The 19,843-nt window shown below is 44.2% G+C and overlaps 1 protein-coding gene and 1 long non-coding RNA gene across 8 annotated transcripts in view; one reads left to right on the forward strand and one right to left on the reverse strand.

The window, feature by feature from the left end:
- The window catches only part of VWDE (von Willebrand factor D and EGF domains), a 100,110-nt gene that overhangs the window by 31,683 nt on the left and 48,584 nt on the right, over nt 1-19,843 (forward strand). For 4 of the 7 annotated variants that reach the window (XM_053265568.1, XM_053265571.1, XM_053265569.1 and 1 more), the window contains exons 3-7: nt 6,088-6,509; nt 11,013-11,197; nt 11,876-12,107; nt 16,866-16,931; nt 18,467-18,726. In XM_053265568.1, coding sequence (XP_053121543.1) covers nt 6,088-6,509; nt 11,013-11,197; nt 11,876-12,107; nt 16,866-16,931; nt 18,467-18,726 — 1,165 coding nt within the window. Of the gene's footprint in view, nt 1-6,087; nt 6,510-11,012; nt 11,198-11,875; nt 12,108-16,865; nt 16,932-18,466; nt 18,727-19,843 lie in introns of those variants that run through there. The other 3 variants (XM_053265572.1, XM_053265574.1, XM_053265575.1) reach the window with 3 other exon arrangements.
- On the reverse strand, nt 5,510-6,465 carry LOC128331756 (uncharacterized). The gene is made up of 2 exons (XR_008310424.1): nt 6,282-6,465; nt 5,510-5,956 (listed from the first exon to the last, which is right to left on the reverse strand). It is a non-coding gene; the product is annotated as an uncharacterized LOC128331756 (long non-coding RNA).

Below are 19,843 nucleotides of genomic sequence, written 5' to 3' on the forward strand. Positions count from 1 at the left end.
GGTTGCCCTCTTCTCCCCACTTGCGGGCTTCCCTAATGTACCTGGCTGGTCACTGTGTGAAGCAGGATGCTGGACTAGATGGGCCTTTGGCCTGACCCAGCAGGGCTTTTCTTACGTTCTTGTGAGTATTATTTGTCAGTTACAGAACCAATCCGGCATCTTGTTACAGCTTATCACCCAAGCTTATCACTGGCCTCCCTTTTCCATGTTGCCTGAAAATTCCAGGCTCATTCAGACAGCAGCTTCCTTCCCTTTCCCTGCCTGCTCTCCTCCCCCTCTTGCCCCTTTTTAAAAGTTAGTGGCAGGAGAGTGTTTTGCTGCCTTGCTGGCACCCCAATAGTCTCCTGCCTGAGACAACCACCTCACCTTGCCTCATGGAAGGGCCATCCCTGGTCTGTTATAGCAAAAACAACAGAGTCTTACGTTAGATGACAAATGTATTGTAGAGTGTGGTACAGATGCATGTGACAAAATGGACTGCAGGCCCTGAAAGTTCATGCTACAACAAATGTGTTAGTCCTTAAGGTGCCACAAGACTCTTTTGCTTTTAAGCACTGTGTGGGGGTGGGGGTATGCAAGATCTCAGAGCACAATTCCTGCTATATGGATTGAGTGGGCAAAACTAGGCCCCCAAGAGCCACACAGGCACTGTAGAAGGGCAGGGGACCTGTGTAAGATGAAGTTGCAGGGACATCCTACCCCCTTCAAACTGGCCATGGGATTGCACCCCCTTAAACAAACAGAGCAGTTAAATTGCAAGGAGCATGAGCGATTTCTGAGGGTCTCTGTGATGGCCAAAAGATTAATACTACAAAAAGGAACGTAAAACACCCTATAGAAATACAACAGTGGGTCTACTAGACCACACATCCAAAGAAAACGTTGGAATAGAATGTTTAAGTCTATTTGGGATCTACCAGTTGGTGGGTCTGCCAGGGTAACACTCATCAGCTCAGCAACCGCAAGCCCCCCCCCCCGCTTTCTTTCTCTCTCCCTTCTCATTTTCTCTGAGCTAGTACTATTCTGTGATGGCAATGGGAGTTGAGGGTAGGTGGAAGTGGCACAGATCAGAGCAAAGGGGCCAAGGGTACGGGAAACGTTGGGGTCAACATTGGCGGGGAGGAAGGAAACAAATGGGGGAAAGGTTCTAGAACTGTATGATCAAATTGTGAATATTTTCAATTTGTTCTTTTTTCTTGTGTGTGTTAAAAAACAAATTCCAATGAAAACTGTACATATGATTATTATTATTTTTTTAAAGGAGGGGAATGAGACTCCACCTACTACAATATATTGGGGTTGCTGGAGCTTTTATTGTACCATTAGTTAGAGGGAAGTAGGCTCACCATCTCAGGAAGGATCTATCGCTGACCCACAGATGATTATAAGCAAATTACTAAAGCATATAACGTATTTTCCCCCTCCCAAATGACTTAGTACAACAGAATTCTCCCAGCCTGTTCCCTTTATAGATAACGCCAGCATTTTGCATTCTGAGCACACTTCAGCTGCTATATTTCCGATTTTATGGATTGTTAGCCACATAGGATGCCCTCTCTCAAGCCAGAATGGCAAGGTGTAATTTTTTTAAAATAAATACTGATAAACAATTTTACTAGCTTAGAAGAAACAAGGCTGCAATCTATGCACACTTATCTGGGTTAAGCACAACTGTCACCCAGTTAAAGAAAGCCTATCAGTTAGTCAAATGCCATAATTGATTTACGTATTAAATCTGCAAACACTTTGCTGTGAATAAAAAATCATTTTGAAGAAAACCTATATTGTATTCTTTCCTTTAAAATGGTGTATGTTCCAGATATCTAGCACCTGCACAGCATTCCTTCAGTGGTTGTGGCTGGTGTCTACCTTGTGTTTCTTTAGAATGTGAGCCCTTTGGGGACAGAGAAGCACATCTATCTATCTATCTACTTACTGTGCAGATCACTTTGAGAACTTTGTTTGAAAAACGGTATCTAAATATTCATAGTAGTAGTAGTTTCTGGCAGTTGCTGTATTAGAAGAGGCATTCTCTCCTGTGTGAGAGTGAAGGGAGAATGCCTCTCCTAAGACGTCTGCCATGGAATACAGGAAGCTGCCTTATACTTTAAGAAGTCTTTACAGGTTTCCCCTCAAGCTTTTCAACTAGAGTTGTGGTTTTAAATCGTTTTAAGGTTTTTATATCTGTTTTAATTTGTTTTATGTTTTTGTAAACCGCCCAGAGACAGAAGGTTGGGGCGGTGCACAAATAAAATAAAATAAAATAAAATAAAATAAAATAAAATAAAATAAAATATATAAAAACACTGAGTCAGACCATTGGTCATAGGAACATAGGAAACTGCCATATACTGAGTCAGACCATTGGTCTATCTAGCTCAGTATTGTCTTCACAGACTGGCAGCGGCTTCTCCAAGGTTGCAGGCAGGAATCTCTCTCAGCCCTATCTTGGTAACCTTGTGGGTTTCCAAATCCTTGTGTGTAAATCTTTGTAGAAATATCATGTACAAACAACCACTTTGTATATAATTGTGCTTTGGCAACGTACTGTATGCTTTGGTAGTTTGTTGGTTCAATAAAAAAATCTTGTCCTATAAAAAAATCTTGGGAACTTGAAACCTTCTGCTCTTCCCAGAGGCATAACTAGGGAAAACGGCGCCCGGGGCAAGCATTGAAATGGTGCCCCCCCCACACACCCCCACGCCCCCCCAACATACATTATACTTAGGTTTTTCCTCACAAGCGCCCGCCGCCGCCAAGCCAGGCCACTGACTGGCCGCCAGGCGCCAGCAAAGCAATGGGGGGGGCGCGGGCGGCGTGGAAGGGACCGCTTATGGGGAAGGGGGCGCCAACGCGCTCCCTTGACTGCTGCAGCGCTGCTGCACTGAGCAGGAAACATTTGTATTAACAAAAAATTTTAAAAAAATTGTCATGGCGGCACCCCCCACGTGACCAGAAAAGATGGCGCCCGGGGCACGTGCCCCCCCTGCCCCCCTATGGTTACACCTCTGGCTCTTCCCAGAGTGGCTTCATCCCCTGTGGGGAATATCTTGCAGTGCTCACACATCAAGTCTCCCATTCAGATGCAACCAGAGCAGACCCTGCTTAGCTATGGGGACAAGTCATGCTTGCTAGCACAAGACCAGCTCTCCTCTCCTATAGCTCCTATATCCTATCCTCTCCTATAGGTCCCTCCAGCTCAGTACTGTCAACACTGACTGGCAGCAATTCTTTAAGCTTTCAAGCAGGAGTCTTTCCCAGCCCTACCTGGAAATGCCAGGGACTGAACCTAGGACCTTCTGCGTGCAAAGCAGATGCTCAGATACCACTAAGCTATGACCCCATCATCTGCAGTTTTTTTTTTTAAGTACTTATATTACAAGAATAACCGTTTAAAAATATGTTGCTTAATTAATTGGGCGTGTCGTTTTAGTCCAATAAAAAGAATTTTAATCAATCCATTCAACCAGTTAATCCATCAAAGGTTGCAGAGCAAGCAAACATCACGGAACTCTATCAGACTTTCTTCCAAGTAAAGACGCAACGGATCTGGCTGCACGTGTGTTGCTTATATTTTCCCACAAAACAGAATGTGACACAGCTGTGGAGATTATTTTATTAGGCTAAACATGCCAGACCAAAATGTGCTGAATATGACATTTGTATGCAAACAAAAGTGTATTGATTTTAATATAATCCTTTCTGTCCTTCATTTCCCCCCTTTGGGTAAGAATAATGGTTTTTAATCATTAGGGATTCTGAATATATAAGCTGAAGCCAAGAAGGTTAGCTAAACAAGAAAAGCAGAGTATTCTTCAGTGCTTACTGATGACTTTGTCCAAGACAGCAATGCATCTTGTATTTAGCCAAGAAAAGTGCTGTCTGTACACACAAGTCTTCCTTCAAGTTCAAGTCAATCCAAGAACAATAAATAACTGTATTCTGCCTACAGTACAAACATGACATTCCACCCCCCAGCATTTTCTTGTGTTGTGCAAAGATATCTGCACTCAACGGAGACACACTCAAGTGCCATTAAAACAAAAATGAAAAAAATGACTCTTCCCAATTTGTTCTCCTTCTCTGCTTTATACAGTACGGTATATGCTCATTTCTTGGTTATCTCGTTTCTGTTTGGCAATATTTGGACCACACCCTTTTGTTAATGTTCTACATTAATGTTAAGAAAAGTATTCATTAACAGAACATATCTGTTCATTGTACATAGGGACATAGGAAGCTAGTACCTTCTACTGAGTCAGACCATTGGACTATCTAGCTCGTCTGCACAGACGGGCAGCGGCTTCTCCGACATTGCAGGCAGGAGTCTCTCTCAGCCCTATCTTGGAGATGCCAAGGGAGGGAAATTGGCCCTCCTCTACATTAAACATTGGGAAGTTTTGAGTAGGGAGAATCTTTGGCTATTATATTCTTACGGATGAGGAGGATCTGGTCAATTCTTTCCCTATGGTACAGATAGGTTGTTAAAGGCAGTCCTGCTAATTTGACATGTATTCTCACAGTGGACAGCTATACAAATTCTGGTTATTCTAGAGCAGGCCTGCACAACTTTGGCCCTCCAGCTGTTTTTGGACTCCAACTCCCATAATCCCCAGCCACAGTGGCCAATAGCCAGGGATTATGGGAGTTGTAGGCCAACATCTGCAGGAGGGCCAAAGTTGAGCAGCCCTGTTCTAGAGTATAGAATTATTCTAGAGCAATCGGAGCCATACTTTTGGCACATACTTGGCAGGAGGGGAAGAAGGGCATGGTTGGTTCCTGGTGAAGCCCTGCATTAAGTTACTGTTCTTTTGAATCAGCTGCTGTCGGACAAGAATGATCCCAAGAATGATCCCTAGGGGTGGAGGGGACATAGCTCCATGGTAGAGTACATGAGTTGTATGCAAAAGGTCCCATGTTCAATCCCAGCCATCTCCAGGTAGGATTGGAGAAAGTCTCTGTCTGAAAGCCAAGAGACTGGGAATAAATCCATCTGAAATTCAGAAGAGCTACTGCCAATCCGTGTATATAATAATGAATGAATCCAATGAAATGGACTATGCCAGGGGTTCTCAAACTTTATCCCCAGATGTTGTTGGACTACAACTCCCATCATCCCTAACCGCAATGGCCTGGGATAAAGTTTGAGAACCCCTGGACTATGCCACTTTTAAAGCTCTGTGTTCAAATAAACAAACCTCTCTCCTAGAAAGAGAGGTAGGTCAGCCATTTGTTTGTGTTCATTTTCTGTTTGCAAGGCAGTGTCTGTGTATTTAATGTAGAAAAGCATTTATAAATGTGATCCCCCCACCTGCATTCCCTTCAGAGGCTCTATTGATTCTACCCCTTCTGCTGCACGTGTAGACGAAGCCACAATAGACTGTCCATAAGTTTACTTTATAAGAGTTTTCATAAGAGTTCACAAGAGTTTTCCTTTTTTAATAGAATGTTTTGTCTCATACTAGGTCTTATTGTTCTTATCCTAGAACAGTTGCAATAGTTCAATAACTCTTCGTTCCACGCTTTATTTAGGTCGACCTTTTAAAAAGATAAGATATTTTTCAGCAATGTCTGCATAATTATGGTAACATTGTACTACTATTTCAAGCATTTCTTTCCCCCAAGGGAAGTCGCTTCTGTATAATGGGCACAAACCAGCGTACGTTGGTCTCGATTTTTGTAGGGCTGTGCCCAATGTATCTGGAATCAGGCCATTAAGCATTAATCGCCAAATCCGAGGAGTTGCTGCAATGACCTGACTCTCGTGATTCCTGCGGTTTCCCATTATTCTGCTGCCAGCTTCACTCCTACAAACCGTGTGTGTTGCGGTGTGGGGCTGTTTTGCAAAGGGAGAACCCGACTTCCTGGCCTTCCAGCCCATTGCCCGTGTTAGGGATCTTCCAAATTGTGGGGTTCCTGTCGCAGATCAACGCCAAGCTGGAGGGAACAGCTGTACCTGAAAAACATTTTTGTGCGCGGAAGGACGACGAGATCGGGTCACTGACACACCCAGGAGGGCTAAATTCCGGCCGCACGTGTGCGTTCCGTTCCCGCCCTAGATTCTTCCCTATCCCTTCGCACTCGCAGGACCCGTGGATCTGGACGGAGCCAGCGGCCCAGAGGCTCAGGTTGCTGCTCCCTCCCAGCTCTCCTTCTCCTGCTACAAGGAGCCCGGCCTGCAGGGAGCGGGCGCGCCAGACGGTCCCGGGACCTGCTGGGAAACTACAGCAGGAGCAAGCGCAAAAACTTTGCCGCCGAGCGAGCTCTGCGCGGAGCCCAACCTCGCTCCAAGTGCCGCTTCCAGAGGAGAAACCTGCCGACCGGAGCACAGAGCAAACGAGCCGGCCTGAAGTTGCCTTGCTTTCGGGAGTCGTCGGGGGCGCCACAACCCCGCATCCGGCACCCCCTCCAGGAAAGGGTCGCTATGCGCCTTCTGATGCCGCCGGGGAGCCTCCTCTCCCTTTGGGCGGCCCTGCTGGTGTACCTCAAGGCAGCGCGCTGCCAGCAAGGTAAGGAGAGCGGAGGCGGCTCTTTGCGGGGCTGGGGGCTTGGCGCGTCCTTCGGTTTGCAATAATGGAAAGGGGTGTGTGTTCACCACTCTGTTATTCTTGCTTCATCAAAATGTACAATTCTAATATTCTTTCCCCAGTTTCCCGGTTTTTTAAATGCTTTTTAAAAAAATAATTGATGAACTAAAATCAATGCACACGTTTTAGACTGTTTGTATGCGCTTTAGAGTGCTCTGAGTAGAGCGCTGAAGATACTGGTTTAAATAATAAAAATGCTAGCTCTACCACAACTGATCAGAAGAATAACAATGCTACCCTTTCACACACTTGGACCACTTGGTTGCATTTAAGGAGGGTTAAAAAAAACCCCAAAAAAACCCTTCCCCCACCCCCTTGCTGTATGTGTGAACATTCTAATGTGCATTAATGATGGTAAGTACTTTATTATTTTAGTGTGTTTCGCTGGAGATGTTTTGATGCTCCTTGATCATGTTTGTACTTTTGACTGGCTGATATCCAGACTAATGTTGTGGACCCTGGAAAAAGTTCCGAATGTGCAATAAGGGATGGGCCGTTTTTGCTGCTCTCCCCTTCATTTTGCAGCCACCTGTGCTTCCCCGGAAATATATCCCTGAGGATCCTGAGGGATATATTTTCAGGATATATAGGTGGATGCAAGTGGAAGGGGGGAGCAGCAGAAATGGCCCCTCCCTCCCTCGCACATGCACAACATTCATCTGGATGTCAGCCATAGTTTTTATAGTTGGATTTAATTGTGTATTTTATTGCTTTTTTGGGATGCCACCTTGAACCTTTGGGGGAAACAGGCTAATATTTTTGAAAGTACAGAACCAGGAGGTGATAGTGGCTCTGGATGGATGAACAGGGGATATAAAGATGTAATCATCTGAGGTACAGAAGCAGAACTATGTAAAGAAAGAGGTGCTGCAAAGGGGGATAACGAAAGCATCCTCTTATACTGTCAGATTTTAGAAATGTAACCTGTTGGTCACAGCTCAAGAGACCCCATTCCCACTAAAGTTAGGAATGACTAAGGGTGAAACCGGACCTGACATGATGAGCCTTTTTCAGCAATTCAAAAGCACTTCAAAAGAATGCACCCAGAGGGTGGATCAGGCCTGTAGCCAGCCTCAAAATTTGAGGTGGGGGGGATTGCAGAAGTCAGGGGAAGCAAGTTATAAAATGTTCAGCTAAGAAGCACTGAAAACAGTCATTGAGGCTGGAGAGGAAAGAGAATTTTTTGGTGTGGCACGTACATGCCATACCACCAGCTGTCTACAGGACTGGGGTGGATTCTGCCCTGACCTACATGCATTCATTGGAGTGTCTTCAGAGAGACTCCATGGTCTGTCACCCTTCCCCACACATTCACTGAATGTACATTGGAACAGCTGTAGAAGAACAGTGACTATGGTCTCCTATGGTTTGAAAAAAATATTAATCGCAGATGAGATGGGAGGGGGCTATTTGAATCAGGACCACTGCACCTTTTGGCCATTGCTGTTTCCCTGATCTGAATTTCCCCTTCCCAAGAAACTATTGTTTGTTCCATAAGGGAAAACACAGGTACTTACAATCACCTGTAAGTTTTTCTCTCTGGGGCAAATAGCAGCTTGAGGTGGGTGGGCAATTCAGATTGGGAAAACAATCAGTTTTGGGCATGGGGGGAGCGTTCGCTGAGTACATGTTTCCTTCAGTAGACAAATGCTGTATGTACTTGTGGAGAGACATGACTATGGAGCATGTTGGCATGGTGGGGAGTGTTGTAATTTGTAATTGTTTAGCAAAGCACCAAGAGGAAGCTGCCCACTCCAGTTACGAAGTAGTGCAGAGCCTTATTGTTGCAGTTAGTCAAGAACAAGCATGGAGATTTTAGTGCAGTATAAAGTCAATAAGATTTATTAGGTTAAGTACATTTGAGATAGGAAAGACCTATCCTAACTATTAGCTACATAGTGAATAGGAGCGGGGAGAGAGAGAGATGCTCCCATCTGCTCTCCAAGGAGAAAGGAAGTAGAACTGACTCGCTACAGGAAGTACCTGAGGAGTCAAGGGAGGGGTCATAGAGTAGAGGCAAAGCAGGGACAGGTAAGGGGACCCTCACTAACGACCTCTACTCCCAATGCCCCTAGTGGTCATTAGGATAGTTGGTGGAAAAGATCGGTGGAACTCCATCTCCAACAGGGAGCAGGGTTAGCAGGCTCTCTCACTTGGGAACAATGACTTGGAACAGAGCTTTAGTCTCTCTCCGTTATGAAGCATTCATATTCAATGCCCCTTTCAGCCCCAAGAGTAAGTGATGGGCATACACATGGTTAGAAATTCCATGGGGCTCAGGGCTTATTTTATTTTTATTTTTGTGTTCAGTCTGTGGTAATTGGCAGATCTTGAAGCTGCTGTTGGCCATTCTGGATCAAGGAAGTCACATTAATGAAAAGTTAGACATGCACCTTTGAGCCCACCCATCTTTTTGCTCGTTTGGTGTTCACACTGAAAGCAGGATGGAGTGTGTATACTCCAGTGCCTCAGAGTGACTTTTGGTGTGACTAGGTATTAGTGCTGCTGTGGTTATGATGGGAAACTGAACTGGTTGTAGTTGGGGTTAGCCAGCAAGACACAGAAAATCCAAACAATATAAGTGAGCCAGGCCTTAATATGCTTTGTATAGATGGACTTGGCAACGATAAACCAATTTTAATGTGATAATATTTTTAATATGAAGTAACAGTAGTGACAGTAGTGGCGAAAGTATTTTTTTTAATACAGTCATTAATTTTAGTGGGTACGATGTAAATATGATATGACAGTTTTCAAAAGTTAGACATATTGTACAAACTTGAAAGATTGCACAGTTGCAATCATGCTTTGATCTAATCTCCTCATACTAACCAAGACTGTCTCATTAAGGTATCTTGTGCTTCCTTGTCTCTTTGTTACTTAATTAGTTGTCTCCTTTCAAGGGCATAGGGAGCTTGGCTGTGGCGGGAGGACAAAGTCCTCTGGTGCCTCCCCCCCCCCCCGCCGCCGCTTCCTAAATGCACACTTCACCTGCATGCCCCAAACCACGCCCTCTGCACCTGCCACCAGATGCAAAGAGGTGGGGCCAATGCTGAGGATGGGGCCTGCCAGCCCTGTCAGAGCTTCTCCAGTCAGTGGTTTGTGGAATCACTGGCTGGGAACTCCTTTCCCTGTTTTCTCAAGAAGTCAGGGAAAGGAGCTCCCAGTCAACAATTCCATGAACTGTTGACTGGGGAAGCTCTGCCAGGGGTTATGGGCTTGGTGCTCAACATTGGTCCTACCCCCGGTGTCTGATGTCAGATGCAGGGGCGGGGCCAATGCCTGGGAGAGGGTCCATTTGGTGCTCCCATCCCGCGAGTGCTTCATTCACTGGCTGGGTGCGGGAGGGGGCAAGGCATGCCCTGGCCAAGGGGGTGCCTTGGCAGCTTCCTCAGACCCTGGCGGCCAGAAGATGGTCACCCCCCCCCCCTTCTCCATGATCTCTATACCCCAGCCTCATTGTTTTATACTGCATTTCAGGTTCTAGAGCAGGGCTGCTCAACTTTGGCCCTCCAGTTGTTTTTTGGACTACAACTCCCATAATCCCCAGCCACAGCAGCCAGTAGCCAGGGATTATGGGAACTGTAGGCCAACATCTGCAGGAGGGCCAAAGTTGAGCAGCCCTGTTCTAGAGCCTTGGACAGTTCCAGCCATGGCGTGCTTAATAACGGTTTCAGAGGAAGAAGAAACCAAATATATAATAAATTGACATCTTGATAAGATTATGTTGTGAATCTAGAACAATATTATTCACCATTGCATATGCATTGGTATCTATGGCTGGGTTCAGAGATAATGGTTAACCATGGTTTAGCACTATGCCAGTGAACCTCTGTGAGCTGCCCCTTAAATGCCTCAAATTTAAATAACAGTGGGAGAGGATAGTTGCTTTCAGTTCCTGCTTGTGGACTTCCCAAGCATCTGCTTGGTCACAGAACCAAGATATTGAGCTAGATGGACCATTGGGCTGATTCTTCAAGGCTATTATCATCTTATGAATGGAAGACATTTCCTGCCTCTCTCCTTTTCTGTATTTCTCGGCTTACTTGATTGTAAGCCTCGGGCATGGCTTGTATTTTTCACTTTGTGTACAAGATCTAGTTTATAAAGGCACTAGAGATAAATAACTGCTTTTCCTCCAGCATGTTTACCGAACATGTTGTGAGCACATGTGGATGACCTTGGACACTTGCAGACAAAGCTTTCTAATAAAATACAGGAAGAGAGGAATTTGTAGCAAGGTCCAACTTTTATCAAATGCAATAGAAAGCAATTCTTTAACAGAAGAAATTTAATGGAAATATTTCTATCAAAAGCAAAAATTGTGTTCTGTTTGTACTAATGGTATTGTGGTTTCATGCAGTAAAGTATTTAAAACCAGTGTGGATGGATATTTTAAAAATGTTAATGTCTCTGTTTCTGCAGCTCTAGAATGTCATCCTGATGGTCATCAGATCCTCCATAGTCCATACCGCAGTGTTGATTTTGATTCATCACAGCTTCAGCAATCAGCTATTCAGGACTTAATATGTGACCATTCACTGACATCAGGATGGTACCGATTCCTGATTTTCAATAAACGGGCAGAAATGCCAACCAAGTGCGTGGAGGTATTGGTGCACCCTATTAAATCTACATGAAGTGATATATTTTTATACATCATCAAATTGTATAATGAGACAGACACCTTTAAACAAATTGCTTCTGGATTAGACATTGTCTATCCATGCATATCCTCACCATCAGACCTGTCTTTACATAGAAGGTGGCCTTTTGGGTGCTAAAGCATATTCTTGGTTTGGAACTGTGGTGAACAATTTGGGGTGGGAAAGGCTGCTGCAGAGGGGCAAAGATCTCATTGCAGTGCTGATGTGCATTAAAAAGCATCCATCTCTGTCATGGTCACACACAATCTTTCATTCATTCACTCACTCTTGCACTCATATTTCAGAACACGTTTTCCTTCCTTCCCTCGTCTTTGTAAGAAGCTGTGCAGAGGTAGCTGCTACTATAGGCCTATTCGACTCGTGCACAAGCCAGAATTGCCCACCAGCCATGTATTCTGGCCTACCAGATGCTTGTGCACTCTCCTGTTATTGCACTGCTAGGTAGTGGGCAAAATAAGAGATTTATTGATGGGTTGTGTTCAGCTTTATGTGTCACAGATTGTGCAGGCCTGGAAATATAAGCCCAACATGCTCCTTGCTTCTCATGCTGTGTTGACCTCCATTGTGTGCGTTTTCTGGAAATTGACTCTCTTCTCATGTTTTGTTTTTTGGTACCAAAAGATGAATCACTGTGGAACACAGGCTCCAGTGTGGTTGTCCCTGAGGGAGTCAGAATCCATGCCTCAGCCTGGAGAGCTCAAACACTTAACAGCCTGCGCAACCTGGCAGTTCTTCTTCAGCACTGCAAAAGACTGCTGCCTTTTCCGAATTCCTGTCAGTGTGAGAAATTGTGGCGATTTCTTTGTATACTTACTCCAACCCACACAGGGGTGCATGGGATATTGTGCAGAAGGTAAGAAAGTACCCACTGCTGCATCACTAAATATCACAGCCAACATGCCATGCAGTGAATATGCCAGCATTTGGGCTGTGCCGGGGCTGTTGCACATGTGGAAGGCAGCCCCGGCATTGTGCAACTACTTAAAACAGCTCTGCACAACTGCACACATGCTGTTTTACGTAGTTGCGCACTCTTGTACAGTACCACCAAGGCTGTCTTTCACATGCGCAGCAGCCCTGGAGGGTCCCAATTGCCGGCATTTCACTGTGTGTCATGTTGGCCAGTAGGCCCAGTCATATGATCCTCACTTGGGTAGAAGAGTTGGGTGTGCTCCTAACTCAAAAAGCAAGGCAGGAGTAGGAGAGACTGATGCTGTGGGACATGCAGACAGAACAGTTTTTCATCCACCCTCTAATACTGGGGAGAGAATCTGGGTAGGGCACATCTGTCTAACCCAGCTCCATCCTTAGACACAGTTATCACCCCTCCTCCTAGCTTTTTGAGTTTATGTGACTGTGAATCGGGTTTGTGCCCGGCTCTTCTACCCTGGTTCGTGCTCCTTCTACCCAGCTAAGGATTGTGTGAATAAGCCTTGTGTGACCCAACCCCTGCGCATGTGTGCCTTGAACCATTTGTCCTTTTCTTTTGTTCTGTTTTTTAAAGTCCTTCTACATCTGTGTAAAATTATTGAGGCCTAGTCTACACATCCATTACGATGTGCTGGTAGAATCTTGAGTGGACTTTAGAATGGGGGAGTACCATTTAAAATAGTAATAATATTTTCTCTGGTGAAAGCATCCTGATTGCCAAGAAACTGATTGCCAAGAAATGTAGGACTGACAAAAGGAAGTACTTTTCACACAACATATATTCAGCCCATGGAATTCTCTGCCACAAGATGTGGTCACAGCTAAGAGTCTGGGTGCCTTTAAAAGGTGCTTAGACAAATTCACGGAGGACAGGTCTATCAGTGGCTCCTGATCTGAGGGCTATAGGCCAACCTCAGAGGCAAGATGCCTCTAAATACCAGTTGCAGGGGAACAGCAGCAGGAGAGAGGGCAGCTCAGCTCTTGCCTGTGGGCTTCCCAGAGCATCTGGTGGGCCACTTTGTGAAACAGGATGCTGCAGTAGATCGGCCCTGTGCCTGATCCAGCAGGGCTTTTCTTATGTTGTTAAAGCATCCCTCCAAGTTAAAAAAAAACAAAAAAAACACACCACCTGGCATATGAGGGAGAAAGGTTCTGAATCAGCCTGCTTAGAAGGTTGGGGGCGGGGAGGGAAAATTTGGAATTATAATTTTGCATCTGCAGTCCAAAGTGGTGCAATCTGCCATCTCCTTATGACTCTTCCTTCTCATCCTCCCCACCCCCCCATCCCAATTTGCTGCATGTGTAGGTCTTAATGTGTTATCAAGATGGTCACTCCAGCACAGAAGTCTGTGAACTGTCATCTTTCTTGGTAGCTCTAGCAAGCTACTATAACCAGATTGTTGCATCCAGTAGCGTGTCTTATTCGCAAAATCACATTTTCTATATTGCCCTGTTGAAAATGATCCAAGCAGCAATAACTGAAAAAAGGATTGACAATCAGCATGCCAAACTCCCGTGAGGTTTAAAACAAAAAACTGCTGCCCCATCTACAAGAATCAATTATTTTAGTGAATATATAAGCAGTTGATATGCTAAATTGTATTTTTCCCCCCAAGACCTTGATGAGTACATTAGTAAAATTACATTTGCATCGGATAACTAGACTGAGAAGAAAGAATTGCATAGTAAAGCAGGTTTTAAATGACTGCTGTCTGGTGTTTTAATTAAAAGAATTGAAATAAACTTTTTATCAGCAGGAAGAGGTATTTGTTATTTACCCTGAGCAGTCTGGCATAATTTTTTTTATTACTTTTAAATGTTGGAAGAAATTATAATTATTCCATAGATTTATTTATTCTACCAGAGAAAATAGGCTGAACGATATAAACACTCTTCATGATTCCATGTAACTTATTTACTCAGATGCTAACTGGCTATAGTGTAATACACCATTTGTTTTTATGGTAGAAAGCAATTTAAATATAGAAAACATTTTAATTACTATGTTAAATGAAAAGTTAGTTTGCTTTCTTGAAGCTTAATGCAGTTTAGTGACATTACAGCATACCTAAACAGTTCATGAAGCTTGGTTAGTTTATAAGAAGAACTAAACTTTTAATTATGAGCTTTTTCAGGCATCTACTTGGGGTGAATTTAGATTTTTCACACATAAGACCAAAGACTGAACCAAGTGGGCAAGCTTTCTTAACTCTCCTGGGTGGTCTTTTAACATTTGAAGAAGTAATAAACAGACCAGAGTTGCATACAGATACAATATACAGGAGAGCCTTGTTAATCGTGGCTTTAGCACCTATGGTTTTGCGTATCTGCGGTCGGGTAATGGACACCCAAGCTTGGTATATGCAGGAGGAATGGTTAAACATGTGTATCCACAGGTTGGGAGTGGACAGAAATGACCTTGGAGGTTATTTCTGGCTGCCATTTTGTGTTCGGGAGAAATCGGGAACCATTTTATGGCTCATTTTGTTTAAAATGCCCCCAAAACATGATTTCTAGCCAGTTTTTTGCTCTTGGGGGGCATTGCTAGACAGCTGGGGACCTGTGGAGCATGGTAGGCCACTCCCCCCCCCATTTCTAGGGCCATTTTACCCATTTTTCATACATTTTTCTGACTTCTGGGTATCTAACCCGCAGATTTACATTGCTCCAATTACTCAGTATTCACAGTTTCCGCATCCGCAGTAGTAGCTGAGAATGGAACCCCTACAAATACTGAGGTTCTTCTGTACCTTCAAACAGAATGTGGTATTGGTTTTTCTTATACGGAATGAGCCCTGCTTCCCCCACCCTCACCTTTGCGCCTATAATGATAAATCTCTGAATCCAACACCACACTTACAAACATAGTCCACTTTGGGGCAGTTTCAAGTTCCTGGCACATTTATTTGGCACTGTATTTTTTAAAAAACTTTTTTAACACTGCTTCAAAAAGGTAGGGCAAATACTTCTTGATTGACACAAGGGCCATCAAATCAATGCTGAGCACTGTTATCCTAGTAGAAAGTGGGTGGTGGTGGTGGGGTAATCTTATTATTGACTGGGAAGCCTATTACTGTTATACAAATCCAGCTTCTTCAAACCAGAACAGGTATCCCCTATGTATGTTCTAAGATAAAAAGGATGTATTTTTATCTCAAATGTGAGCGTGCCTCTACAGTGGGCTCACTAGTGCAATTAAATACAACTGTAGGTGCCAATTAACAGAGTCCAAACGGACAACTGAAATTCACTGGGATGGAATCTCTCAACATAGGGTAGCCTGGCAAATGGTAAGGAAGATTTTACCACATATCACATGCAGATATGTAGTAAAATGACTTGGGGCTTAATCCAGCATTTGCTGCTGCCATTTTGATACATATTTATAATCAGCCTGTCTGGACTTGACATGAAATCTGTTTGTCCTCGATTTTTCCTTTCCAGTTTTCCTGTCTCTCTTTTCAAAGTCTAACAGCATGCACTGTACGGTCCAAACAGCATAGTGCAGGCACAAGCAGACTTCAGGGCGCTGAGATCTACTTTGGTTTTTACTATAGTGCTGAAGCCCACCAGTTGGCTCTTGGGGCAAATAGTGGCCTGTAGGTGACACAAGTGATTCTGCCAATTCCCTCCCCCCCCCCCGAGGTGGGACAAGTCCCACCTGAATTTTGTCAACACCTCTCTTGAATTCCTATGATATTTTGGGGCTGCAGGGTAGGGCCTCAGAGCCTCAGCTACTGCCCAACAGACTGCCAAATCACCCCGAAGTTGACTGACCCTGTCTGCCCCACCTGCTCCTGCTGTGACTGCCGATCTTGCTGTATCCCATCCTTCTCTTCTCTGTGTATCCCTCATATTTCAGGCAGTGAGTCATTCAGCAGCCCAGATCCTTCTCCTCTCCAGCCTTTCTGCCTCCTGTGCCTGCTGGCCTGGTGGACAGACACACAATTCCCAGGTGCTGCAGTCAGGAGCTCTGACTGGCTCAGCTTCCAGCTGTCACCTGTTCGTCATCCTCCTTGCTGATCTAAGCCCTCCCTCAGCAAAGCCAGTTACCTCTTGCACCAGTGAGCCATGCGATGGCATAACCTGCATATGCAAGTACAAATCTACACCTGAGTCGCTACAGATTAAGGATTCTAACCATTTAATTTAGAAAAGCATAAGAACATAAAAACAGCCCTTCTGGATTAGACCCAAGGCCTATCTAGTCCAGCACCCTGTTTCAAACAGTAGTCCGCCAGATGCTTTGGGAAGCCACACAGCCAGGAGATGAAGGCATGCCCCCTCTCCTGTCGCTGCTCATGTGCAGCTGATATTTGGTGGTATCCTGCTTCCCAACCTGGAGGTAGCCTATAGCCATCAAGACATTGATAGGCCTGTCCTCCATGAATTTGTCTAAGCCCTGCTTAAAGCTATCCAAGTTGGTGGCCATCACCACATCCCATGGCAGAGAATGCGATAGATTAATTATTTTATAATTATATAATATGCTACCCACAAGACTGTTGCTTTTGCTGTAACATGGCTACTGCCTCTGGAATGTTTCCAGGGCATTTACTAATAAGTCTAAATTGCTGATTCTTTAATTAACGACCACTAACTAGCTCAAAGCGACATGTTAGAGATTCCTGTTGAATGGTCACCTGAGATAGTTCTACTAATGCAAGGTGTATATCTCTAGTTATTTCAGATGCAAAATCACACGTCTGCCAACCTGGGGATACTCAGACTGAAACTGCCTGTAGCAGTAAGTGTTTTGTCCTGATTGTCAATGTGTATGGTGATGATCCAGTGATTTAAGTATGTTTCATATCTTAATCTGATTTTAAGCTTGCTCAAATAAATTAGCTCATCATTCTGCCTGAAAGACATTAAAACAGCCCTCCTTTTATCCAGGTAAGAAAATATGTAAACTGCTAAATAGTAGATTGTCAAAGGAAAAAAGCTGTATTTCTGTTGCATAATTCAACCTTAATTCATGTGCATTGATGGTGTGGGATTTGCACATATTCATCATATGACTAGAATTCCCCAAGTCACTAAATGAGTCACCTGGAGCCCCTGGTGGCACAGTGGTAAAAACTGCCGCCCTGTAACTAGAAGGTTACAAGTTCGATCCTGACCAGGGGCTCAAGGTTGACTCAGCCTTCCATCCTTCTGAGGTCAGTAAAATGAGTACCCAGAATGTTGGGGGCAATATGCTAAAATCATTGTAAACTGCTTAGAGAGCTCCGGCTATAGAGCGGTATATAAATGTAAGTGCTATTGCTAAATAATTCTGAAAATGAATGAAATGAAGCGAGGAATTAGAAGGGAAATGTGTGGAAAAGACGTAAGATGTGAATCAAGCTGTTGAAACTGCAGCTACTTGCCCTTCTTGCAGTACTGCAACCTGGCTGAGAATATCTCGACTGACATGCTGCACCAAGTTCTATATGCATTTTAATGGATCATGCATACAGTTGTGCAAGATCGTTCTTGCACAAGATCGCTCTTGCACAAATGCACAGAATTGTGCAACCAGAGCTGTGTGGTGGATGGCCATTAGAAAGAATGCGTGTCCATCACACAACTCAGTTTGCCCAATTCTGTGCATTTGTATGAGTTGTGAAATGGACGCCAGTTATTTCCAATGGGTGTCTATTGCAAAACTCCCTTTGCACAATTCCTGCACAAGAGCTCACTGGAGCAACTGCATGCATGTTCCATTAAAACTCCCACAGAACTCTGCCCTGTATGCCAGCCATTAATTGGACAAGCAGTGCCAAAACATGGGAGACAAATACTTAAGCAAAATATGATTGGGTGGATAGAATCCTACTAATGCTCTACAGGTAAAGTAAAAGGTAAAGTGTGCCATCAAGCCGATTTCGACTCCTGGTGCCCACAGAGCCCTGTGGTTTTCTTTAGAATACAGGAGGGGTTTACCATTGCCTCCTCCTGTGCAGTATGAGATGATGTCTTTCAGCATCTTCCTATATCGCTGCTGCCCGATATAGTAGCAGCGGAGATTTGAACAGGCAACCTTCTACTTGTTAGTCAAGCATTTCCCCACTTCGCCATTAGGTGGCTCGCTGTACAGGTAGATTTCCATTATCTGGAGTAGATCACTTTCTGCTGGTTTTTATTTTTTGCAGTTCTGGTGCAGACCCCTATGCTGATCAGTGTGCATTCTGATATACAGATGGATCTCTTGTGTGCCTAGGGCTGGCCCCCTTTAAATTGAGGGAGCCAATTTCTTAAATGGCAGTAACTTGGTTTTCCACCTGCTTTTATCGGTAGGTAAATTGCCTCCTTCACCACTGCCACTTCCTTTACCGCCCCATCCAAGCACACCTGAAATTATGGCAGAGTTACTTGAAGGCAGCATTTTCTTAAGGTGCACCTTTGATGTTCGTACCACAAACATTTCAGTGGGCTTTATTGTGGCTTGGTCCAGACTGTCTCCTGAAGGAATCAAAGAAGAACTGAGACAAGAGACAACTGTTCAGGCATTCTCTCTTTTGGAACTGGATGGTATAAACCTCAGACTCGGAGATAGGGTATGTTTAAGTACCATATTACTGTTTTATGTTTCCGCAAACTGATGATGTTCCTCTATGGTTTTCTAACTAAGAGTCCAAAAAGTTAATCCCTATTCAGCAGAGAGTCTTAATCAAATGATAAATAGCTGGCTGCAAACATCTTTGCATGTAATTCTCTTTACATAAGCATCATCATTATCACCCAAGTTTGTATCTATGATTTTAGAATCCAACAAACTAAGCTCTTGTGATGATAGTGTTGAGGTGGGAGTGATTATATTTTTATCTGTCTTGAGTGCAAGGTGTATTTGTTCAAGCTATTGTCTCTGTCTTGGTTATTGGCCCAAGCAATATTTTACCACATCCAGAGCAAATTCATAATCTGGATCTCAGTGCAATTCCCTGAAAGCTGCCCTAGAGTATTTTGCTGTTCCTGCTCTCAAGGATCTGGAGGGTGAGAGTGGAAGTTGATTATAACTGCGTTTGATTTCCCCCCACCTCATAATTTAAAGAATATTTATATACGACTCTTCAGCAAAAGAGTTCACAAAGTGGTTTATATAGCAAAAAAAGAATAACAAGGTGGTTCCTGTCCCAAAGGGTCTCGCAATCCAAAAAGATGCAAGCGAGACACCAGCAATACTGAATAGGGACAGCTACTCTTGCCGTAAATAGAAGAGAGCTGACACTTTAAAATGTGCCTCTTTGCCCCAGTTAGCAGGGGCTGTGCAAGGTGGAAGATAGCATGCTTTCCTTGCAGAAAGAGACAAATTCCATCTCTGGCATCTCTCCAGGAAGGACCTGGGATAGATCCTGTCTGGAACCCTGGAGAACTGCTGCCAATCATTGTAGACAATAATGACCTAGATGGGTCAGTGGACCAACTCGGTATAAGGCAGTTTCTATATCCACCTTTTGAGCCATGATAAAATGGTGGTGGTTTCATCTCTGCTTGGACTCAGCAAGTTCATATCCTAAGTCAGGCCTATACAATTTGTGGCTTATCAAGCTAAATACACTCACCTGTTGTGTATAGTGCCTTAGTAGAAGCTTGATAAGTGTCCTTTTTTACTGCCAGAACTTAAAGAGGAGGGTTGTCAAACACCTTGCAGGCCAAAGCTGGTGGGCTGTGTTA

The sequence above is a fragment of the Hemicordylus capensis genome, chromosome 6 (genome assembly GCF_027244095.1).
Source record: "Hemicordylus capensis ecotype Gifberg chromosome 6, rHemCap1.1.pri, whole genome shotgun sequence".
In the NCBI taxonomy this organism is placed as follows: Eukaryota; Metazoa; Chordata; class Lepidosauria; order Squamata; family Cordylidae; genus Hemicordylus; species Hemicordylus capensis.